Source organism: Polyodon spathula, chromosome 32, assembly GCF_017654505.1.
Source record: "Polyodon spathula isolate WHYD16114869_AA chromosome 32, ASM1765450v1, whole genome shotgun sequence".
Taxonomy (NCBI): domain Eukaryota; kingdom Metazoa; phylum Chordata; class Actinopteri; order Acipenseriformes; family Polyodontidae; genus Polyodon; species Polyodon spathula.
This window is the reverse complement of record NC_054565.1, coordinates 307,047-317,776: the sequence shown is the minus strand read 5'-3', so window position 1 is coordinate 317,776 and position 10,730 is coordinate 307,047. Positions and strand designations below refer to the sequence as shown.

The 10,730-nt window shown below is 42.8% G+C and overlaps 1 protein-coding gene across 1 annotated transcript; it reads right to left on the bottom strand.

The window, feature by feature from the left end:
* Positions 1–1,855: 1,855 nt before the first annotated feature.
* Positions 1,856–4,006, bottom strand: LOC121303393 (gastrula zinc finger protein XlCGF57.1-like; the record flags this gene model as incomplete). The annotated part of the gene is made up of 1 exon (XM_041234064.1): positions 1,856–4,006. A coding segment is annotated over one exon (1,428 nt), but the record flags the coding sequence as incomplete, so codon positions are not given.
* Positions 4,007–10,730: the final 6,724 nt, after the last annotated feature.

Sequence of the window (10,730 nt, the reverse complement as noted above, 5' to 3'; positions counted from 1 at the left end):
ATAAGGTCTCTACTCTTGTTATTGGATCTAAAACAAAATCCCCGAGTCGTGGGTCTGGCTTGTTCTCAGCTGCATCCCCAGTGGGTTCAAAGCCCAGCTCAGGACACTGGAAATGCAGCTGAACTCACACACTGAGAACAAGCAGAGAAGACTGAGCCCACACTCCAGGGCTTACACCATGATACACTAGCAAAGGAATTCCAGGATACACAGGGAATTCCAGTGCTCATTTCATGAAGCCTGTAAGAACAATTCTATAACCGATAGTTTACAGTATTATCTAGGTTGATTAGTTTTCTTATAAAAACTATTTAATTAATGTTACAAGATCGAGGATTTACTCTGAACACACACACTCTAGACACAAGGAATGTTTCACCAATAGTAGTATTGTATTCAGAGCACAAATATTAAACAGAAATCACAAAAGACAAAGTCAATCTCTTTGATTTCTAAGCATTAAACACAAGTCAAAGCTCTCAGCTTGCGTTAAAGCAGCAAGCAGGACCAGTGCAATATGATACTGCTTATACTCGCACACACACATAGCCTAACTGAGATGGTTCAGAAAATCTTACAAGAGATCACACTAAGCTTACTAGTACTACATTGTTTAATGATATAGCAAGCTTACTTTAAAATAAATTCTTCATCCAACTATGAGGTAGATTACTTACAGTTACTTTATCAAGGTTTGAAGTGAAAAAATGAAGCTGACAAATGGTTTTTGATTCAAAAACACTTTATACACAAGAAAAGTATACCTCCAATACAATCATATAGGCACGAGATTTAAACTAACTTCGGACAAGGCCTCAGTTTTTTGTTTTACTTCTGTCCAATGATAGGGGTTTCCACTCTATCATTGCCCATTCCCTCTGCGGGAGAAAAGGGGGGGCTGCATACCACGTTGTACCTAGCAGGGCGCATCCATCTTGTCTTTCAGTTCCCCTCCCTGATCTCACACTATCTCTGCTAATCGCCTGCCTTTTGGCGTTTAGCTCAGACACCCATCTGTGACATTCAGTCGTGTTATGCAAAACTGCACAAAGCTGATTTTGCCAATGGGTAATGAAATAACTCAAAACTTACATAATACTGTATAGAACCTTAATATAAAAGCATATTAGAACAACTGAATTAGTAAGAACATTAAAACGAGTATAAAAACACATTCACACACAATTTAAACATCATGATTAAAAACAACTTAACTATAAAAGACACACACATGTAAGAAAGCCATCCCCACAGGAGCACTAAAAAGTTATTTCACACGCAAGGTGTGCAAACTAAACAATTAACAGTTCAATTGTACGTGAATGTGTTACAGTTCATTTAGTTTCATGAGAGGAACTACATTTCCCCATTATCCTCCTGCTCACTGGTAAATGTGAACAGGAGCATGATAGGAAATGTAGTTTTGAGAGGTCCATGCAAATACATGGGAAACCATTGAGGCAGGGAATGCAATTTAAAAGTTTAAAAAAGTGGTCAAAATTAAAAAAAAAAAAAATCAAACAACACACACCTGATGTAAACAGTTGTAGCAACACATGGGAATATGTAACACAACAAAATAAAAAGGTCTGTATGTGACCTTTAACACTTAGCGGCCCATTTATTCAGCGCACGTCAGGTCCAACTTATTTTCACACACGCTGTTTATTTTACACAAGCTGTGTATATATATATATATATATACACACACACACAAAGTTTAAAACAGGTTTAAAAGGCACTACATAGCAAAAGGACACCCACTACTGCATCTCTATCCAAGCCCCACCTCTTGTTCGCTGTATTTTTCACAAACCTCTTCAGTCGTGCATACTGACAAATCCTCTCCTGATCACTCGTTTCATCACCAAACTCCTCAATAACACGATCCAAGTCATTATTTTATTGCTATAACATCTCAAAAAGCTCTGTTATTGTCTGTGATATTCTGGATATCCGTGAGCGCTGGAGGCAGAAGCAGCTATCTTCTTTGTTATGTCTGTGTATCTCTGTGGTGCATGTATTGCTCACATACACTCCTATCGGTCTCATTTGATCAGACATCGGACTGGAAAGGCAAAATTGCAATGTGGGACCTGGTCCGCCATAGGACCGCAAAGGGTTAAACACTCAGCAAAGCAGTCAAGTTCATTCAAACCCAGAACAGTATTTGCTCCAGTGCAAAGTTTGCACCACTTGAAATAAAAGTTAGTTTCAGCTTGTATCTGCACTGGTGCAACAGCTTTGAGGTCATTCTAGTGAGATGACATTGCTGCCACACCCATGAAGATATTCTTAGTTTTAGTTTCTTCTAAACAATTCACTTACGTTGTCAGTGACACTAATACACTAATGGTATTTAAACACCTAATGTGTTATTAGCAGCTTTGTTTAATGTGTTCACAGAAACAAGCTTGGCATAAATCCTCACAACACGATGAGTGAGATTAATTTCCAATGCAGTTCATTCTGAAAGAATTGGTCTCTCCCCACATTCAGCACAGTGATACGGTTTCTCTCCAGTGTGAAGTTGCTGGTATTTTTTAGTTTTCCTTTGTCAGTGAAGCTTTTCCCACATTCAAATCAGTGATGCGCCTTCTTTCTCTCTAGTGTGAATTTGTTGGTGTCTATTTAAGTTTCCTGACTCATTGAAGCTCTCCCCACATTCAGCACAGTGATACGGCTTCTCTCCAGTGTGAATTCGCTGGTGTGTTTTTAGTTTTCCTTTTTCAATGAAGCTTTTCCCACATTCAGAACATTGATATGGCTTCTCTCCAGTGTGAATTCGTTGGTGTCTTTTTAGGCTTCCTGACTCATTGAAGCTTTTCCCACATTCAACACAGTGATACGGCTTCTCTCCAGTGTGAAGTCGCCGGTGTGTTTTTAGTTTTCCTTTTTCAATGAAGCTTTTCCCACATTCAGTACACTGATATGGCTTCTCTCCAGTGTGAAGTTGCCGGTGTTTTTTTAGGCTTCCTGAATCACTGAAGCTCTTCCCACATTCAGTACAGTGGTGTGGCTTCTCTCCAGTGTGAATTTGCTGGTGTTTTTTTAGTTTTCCTTTTTCAGTGAATCTTTTCCCACATTCAGAACATTGATATGGCTTCTCTCCAGTGTGAATTCGTTGGTGTCTTTTTAGGTTTCCTGACTCATTGAAGCTTTTCCCACATTCAACGCAGTGATACGGCTTCTCTCCAGTGTGAATTCGCTGGTGTGTTTTTAGTTTTCCTTTTTCAATGAAGCGCTCCCCACATTCAGTACACTGATATGGCTTCTCTCCAGTGTGAAGTCGCCAGTGTCTTTTTAGGCCTCCTGAATCATTGAAGCTCTTCCCACATTCAGTACAGTGGTATGGCCTCTCTCCAGTGTGAATTCGCTGGTGTTTTTTTAGTTTTCCTTTTTCAGTGAATCTTTTCCCACATTCAGAACATTGATATGGCTTCTCTCCAGTGTGAATTCGTTGGTGTCTTTTTAGGTTTCCTTTTTCAATGAAGCACTCCCCACATTCAGTACACTGATATGGCTTCTCTCCAGTGTGAAGTCGCCAGTGTCTTTTTAGGCCTCCTGAATCATTGAAGCTCTTCCCACATTCAGTACAGTGGTGTGGCTTCTCTCCAGTGTGAATTCGCTGGTGTTTTTTTAGTTTTCTTTTTTCAGTGAATTTTTTCCCACATTCAGAACATAGATACAGCTTCTCTCCAGTGTGAGTGCATTGGTGTTTTTTTAAGACGCCTAACTGATGGAAGTTCTTTCCACATTCACTGCAGTGATACGGCTTTTCTCCAGTGTGAATTCGCTGGTGATTTTTTATGCTTCCTAGCCAGCTAAAGATCTTCCCACATTCATTACACTGATGTGATCTCTTTGGCCGGGATATGTTTTCTGTATCCTTAAACAAGTCAATAGACTCCTCTTCAATTTGGACAGGCAATAGTTCAGTCTCCTCTTCTTTAATGTGGACAGGGTCCAGTTCAGTCTCCTCTTCTTTAATGTGGACAGGGTCCAGTTCAGTCTCTTCTTTAATGTGGACAGGGTCCAGTTCAGTCTCTTCCTCTTTAATGTGGACGGGCTCCAGTTCAGTCTCTTCCTCTTTAATGTGGACAGGCTCCAGTTCAGTCCAATGTGGACAGGCTCCAGTTCAGTCTCTTCTTTAATGTGGACAGGCTCCAGTTCAGTCTCAGTGGACATGCTCCAGTTCAGTCTCTTCTTTAATGTGGACAGGGTCCAGTTCAGTCTCTTCTTTAATGTGGACAGGCTCCAGTTCAGTCTCTTCCTCTTTAATGTGGACAGGGTCCAGTTCAGTCTCCTCTTCTTTAATGTGGACAGGGTCCAGTTCAGTCTCTTCTTTTAATGTGGACAGGGTCCAGTTCAGTCTCTTCTTTAATGTGGACAGGGTCCAGTTCAGTCTCTTCTTTAATGTGGACAGGGTCCAGTTCAGTCTCTTCCTCTTTAATGTGGACAGGCTCCAGTTCCAGAACCTCCTCCTGTTTAATGTAACCAGACTTCATCTTTGTCCCTTGGCTTTCACCAAGACAAGGCAGTCCTGAAAAAAGAAAATGAAATATTACGATCTGTTCTCTATCGGTGTGTTTACACTTACAACTCAGACCTGAACTGGCTTAGGTTTGATCAGATTCAAAAGATTCTTATCATTTGAGCCCCCTCGTTTACACTTCAGCACAAATGCGCGCGCATAGCCCCTGAACTGCAGTGCGTGCCCGATGACATCATATCAACCACCCCTTGAGTGTTTTGAAAGTATATAAAACCATCCCTGATTGGTTGTTGGAGCCTTTGGAGATGTCGATCATTTGGTAACCAATCAATGGTTGTTTAAGTTCCAGCAATAACGCAACAAAAGATGAATATTTTGGAAGGGGGTGTAGACTTTTTATAGGCATTACATATATAGACTTTGTGTATTTGTACGTGCTTTTTTAACATTATTTACTGCATTTTGAGTCTTGCAATGAATATTTGTATTTTGCTCTTTTTCCAGCATTCTTATTTATCAATGTACACATTATAAAAACAAATTAGTTACTTTTGCTTCAATTTTGTGATAAAACTGGTGCTTGTATTGATTTTATTGTTAATCCTGAACAGTTTTAATTATTTTTCAGTGTGTTGTGGGCCAACAGTATGAACTTATTTTTGCGGTTGTTTCGCAATGAAGATTCGTTGCTGGTTAATTTTTCATCGATTGTCCATGCTTACCAATGTACACGTTTTGAGGGTGAACAATAAATATAATGTGTGTTAATAAAGATAGGGCTGGGACAATGCATCGATGCACTGAATCTCTGGAATAACCATCGATGGTAGGAAAAAAAAAAAACACACATCTATCAGTTCATTAATAGGACTGTTTTTTATTAGGACCGGCAAAATGAAAATTCACACTCTACTCCTTGCCTTTCTTTTGGTTCCTTTAAATAATAATAATAACAATAATAATAATAATAAAAACTCCCCACCCACTACAGAGCACGTACGTGACAAAAAACTAACCTTAGAGAGAGACTAGACATAGACTGCATTTCAGGACAGGATCCCTGGTTACACTGTCAATTTAATGTAATTTAAAACAAACAATGCCGTCAGACGTTTAAGGTTTCTTTTGTTTGTTTGTTTTCTTTTTTTTTTTTTTTTTTTACAAAAGAACAAAATGTGAAGGTAAAATGCGGTGTTTGTGTTGTTTTAGCTGCTGTGGAAATACCGCCAACCTGCGGGATCTTTAGTAAGACAGCACTGACAAAACACGAAAGCAAGAACACAAGCAAAAAAAAACTAAAGGAAGCGACACCTTCGGAGACAGCATATTTTGGAAAGAAAGCTTCAGAACAACAGAAATAACCACAGCACAAAAAAAACAGTGTGACCGGTACTCAGCTAAGCTGCCCAGGCAGGAGGAACATCAATCCTGCGCCAGGTGCCTAGGGCCAGAATACACGGCCAAGGCACTGGCAGGTATCTCCAGTGGCACTCAAAAGTGGCGCATTGTGGAGCTGGAAGAGACTGTAAGGGCTCAGCAGACAATGCTGGAGCCCCTATTGAAATCACAGGGCAGGCTGCCTGCTACCACCGGGCAGCTCCAGCCCCCACAGTCTCGTTCCCCATCCCCTCTGCCTAGACCCCCTAGCCCAGGCAAGCTGTCCTTGTCTGCGTCCAGATCGGACGTCTCGGACGCAGCCACCTCCATCGGGCAGGCCACGGTGGGAGGCTCCTTAACGCCCTGCCACACGTGTCGCAGAGGGAAGAGTTCCAGGTCTTAATGCAGCGGATAGCTGCAGCCATGGACGTGCCCTGGCCGGCAGAACAAGAGGGAAAGGGGAACTGCTTCTGCCAGCAGAAAGAGCAACCACAGCATGCCCTCCCCCTATCCAGGACTTCCTGGAACTGGTGTACTCCTCCTGGAGCAACCCAGCGTCTGCACACTCAGCCTCCAGACAGCTCGGAGTGGAGGCTGCATCCTCAAGTTGTGGAACATATTTGGGAGAGGTTTCGACCGGCACGAGTCGACCTCTTTGCCACAGCCAAGTCCACTCATTGCCCCCCCTCCCCGGAGTAGACGTGCTAACTCACCCCTGGCCACAGGGGCTCTTGTATGTGTTCGTTCTGCTACCATTAATACCCCCGACACTAGAGAGGATCAGGGTGGACAGAGCACAGGTTCTGCTGGTTTCACCCAGATGGCAGAGACGCCCCTGGTTTGCTCTCCTCTCTGACATATTGTCGGATCAGCCGTGGCAGCGACCGCTGTGCAAGGACCTCCTGAGCCAGTGGAGGGGCTATTACGGCACCCGAACCCAGCCCAGCTCCAACTCTGGGTCTGGCCGTTGAACGGAGCTGTCTATTCAGACAAGGTTTGCCAGATGCAGTAATAGAAACACTACAGTCTGCTACGGCGCCGAGCATTAGAGCCCAGGACTCATATAAATGGAAAGTTTTCCAAGACTGGTGCCTTGCTGAAGGTAACGATCCGGTGACTTGCCCGACTGAGACAATATTAACCTTCTTACAACACCTGTTTGACGCAGGAAAATCAGCATCCACTTTGAAGCTATATCTGGCAGCAATATCAGTGTGTCATGACAAAACTGACTGTGTCCCCTGGGGCACATTTCCTGGCAGTGCAATTTCTTAAAGGGGCTCGGAGGCGTCATCCTCCCATGAAAGGTATGTTCTCCAAGTGGGATCTAGAACTGGTACTGCAGGCCCTTATGGGTCCCCCATTTGAGCCCATGGCGTTAGCAGAACTGCACCGTTTCATTAAAAGTGGCATTTTTAATAGCCGTTTGTCTGCTACAGGTCCCACTCTAGAGGTCAGGCCCTATCGAAGCAACATCTAGCGCACTAGGTGACAAATACGATACGCTTGGCGTATAAACAGACGGGCTCCCCGTTACTGGGGGATATTACGGCCCATTCTACCTGGGGCCAGGCAACTTCGTGGGCTTTCCTTCATGGCGCCTCCTTACATGAGTTATACAATGCTGCTACGTGGACACGTAGTTAGACATTTGTGTGTTTTTACTGCCTTGATGTGACAAACCGAACGAGATCCTCTCTGGGCTCTAGAGTTTTTCAGACGGCATGCCCTTAGGCATCATGTGGGCTCTGTTGCTATCACAGTGAGGCTGTACTGTCGGTAATCTGGAGCCACGACAGCTTTGGTACAGCTTCCCATTCGGTAATGGTTGTCATTCGAATTGAAAGGGAACATTAGGTTATTACCATAACTCCAGAATGACAACCATTACCCTTTGAGGTCATGTCCCCAGCTGACCTCTGTTTTTGAAATAAAATGGCGATGTGCTACTGTCAGGACATCCCTCTTCAGCAGGAGGTTGGCGGGACTTCCTTCTCACAGCAGGGCCCTGATAGGGCAGCTTTTGTATATTTGCTCAGAGATTGACGGTCAGAGGCTCTTCGGTAATGGTTGTCTTTCTCTTTTCAGGGAACCAGGGTTATGGTAATAACCCAACGTTATTGTACGGAATTAGGAATAGAGTTAGTTATTAATTCTGCTATAAAATGTAAATGATAAGTTAGATGCACAGAATTTGTCCAGTGGATTTATGCACGAAATATATGTCTTTGCCGTTGCTAGACAAAATGATAGACCCCTGAAATGTGTTTTGTAATATAATCATAATGTCATCCTTAATTTTTTTTTTTTTTTTAAGTATTTAATTAATATGCAATTGATCACATTGAAGCGTGTGTTTGTCATTAGACTGAGCTCATATTTCCTCTGTATGTTGAATATTTCTTTAGACTTGGTAGTTTTAACATGTAACCAAGCTTCAGCAAAAGGCCAATTGCATATTAAATATATTTTAACCATCGTTGTTTTAAACTACTCTTTTAAAAATAGCATGATACCAAAGTATAAATATTATGTTAAGTATATAGTTACAAAGTTGCAATTGTGTAACAATTTACACAAGTTAATTAGATTAATATATTCATTTAAAAAAAAAAAAGCTTAAATGTACTATTTATATACAATCACATAATCTACTTTTTCAGTAGTAAATGCATTTAGCCAATCGTTCTTTACAAATGCTTAACACGTAAAATATTGTTATGGTGACTTTTGACCCCTAAACAAATACTATAACACATGTTGCAAAACTGGAATAGTTATAATTTCTTAACAGACAAATAAAAATATTTTTAAACATGCTATAATATGTTATGTTTCGATCAATTATAAACAAAACCTGAGAATACAAAAATGACCCCCCTCTATCTCATAGCACTGCCACGTGTGTGTGTGCCACGCCTTCCCGACAATTCTGACGGAGGGAAGAGATGCGTATTTAGGTGCAGGCTGTTTCATTAAAAGAACTGACTTTCAATTTAAAAACACAACCAAGCTTGGAGTAAACTTTTTCTTTGAAAAGTTTAAGTATTTTATTTTATTTATTTATTTGTTTTTTAATTCGGAAACCTAGTCAGTAGAGTGCTACACTGAAATCCAGGATGGCCGCCCGGAAAAACAATGTAGCAGGATTTGGTGCGCAAGAAGCATTTTTTACACGTTTAAATCATTTCTTTTTTTTCTATTTTAATTTTAGATATGTTTAAGTAAAAACTGATAACTCAGTTTTTACTAACTCAGTTTTTACTTAAACTGATAACTCAGTTTTTACTAACTCAGTTTTTACTTAAACTTTTTTTTACTGATAACTCAATCTAAAATTTCATTTGACCACCCTAGCAGAATGCTGTGTTTTTGAGTGTGTGAATTAACGCAAACGTGTTATAATAATCATTTGATACTACAAATATATTTTATTTCGCTTTCAAAAGCCCCAGACCCCAAATTGCTAGGCTAACTTCCACGCTATCATGTATAGAAAAAAAACCCATGCACGACAAAAATAGACAGACGGCCAAAAACAACATTTACCTGCTAAATGTTTTCAAACCAAACTCAAGTTGCCTGGAATTTGGAAACCCGCTAATCGGGCAGCACTGTCCCGCGGCATGCAGGCTGCAACTGGGGGATGTGAATAAAAACAAACGCGCTGCCAAGCCACGCCGCTCCTACCCCACAACAACAAACGCACACACAATGCGCTCGTACCCCACAACAACACACGCACACACAATGCGCTCCTACCCCACAACACACACACACACACACAATGCGCTCCTACCCCACAACAAACACACACACAATGCACTCCTACCCCACAACACACACACACAAAGCGCTCCTACCCCTAAACACAAACACACACACACAAAAACACACTCCTACCACACAACACACAAATACACAATGCGCTCCTACCCCACAACACACACACACACACACACAGTGCGCTCCTACCCCACAACACACACACACACAGTGCGCTCCTACCCCACAACAACAACACACACACACAGAGTGCGCTCCTACCCCACAACAACAACACACACACACACAGTGCGCTCCTACCCCACACACCACACACACACACAGAGTGCGCTCCTACCCCACAACACCACACACACACACACAGTGCGCTCCTACCCCACAACAACAACACACACACACACAGTGCGCTCCTACCCCACAACAACAACACACACACACAGAGTGCGCTCCTACCCCACAACAACAACACACACACACAGAGTGCGCTCCTACCCCACAACAACAACACACACACACAGAGTGCGCTCCTACCCCACAACACACACACACACACACAGTGCGCTCCTACCCCACACACACACCCCACAACAACAACACACACACACAGTGCGCTCCTACCCCACAACAACACACACACACACACAGAGTGCGCTCCTACCCCACAACAACAACACACACACACAGAGTGCGCTCCTACCCCACAACAACAACACACACACACACACAGAGTGCGCTCCTACCCCACAACACACACACGCACCTACCCCACACACACACACACACACAGCGCTCCTACCCCACAACAACACACACACACACAGTGCGCTCCTACCCCACACACACACACACACACACACAGTGCGCTCCTACCCCACAACAACACACACACACACACAGTGCGCTCCTACCCACACACACACACACACAGTGCACACACACACACACACACACAGTGCGCTCCTACCCCACACACACACACACACACACGCTCCTACCCACACACCACACACACACAATGCGCTCCTACCCCACACCACACACACAAACACACAGTGCGCTCCTACCCCACACC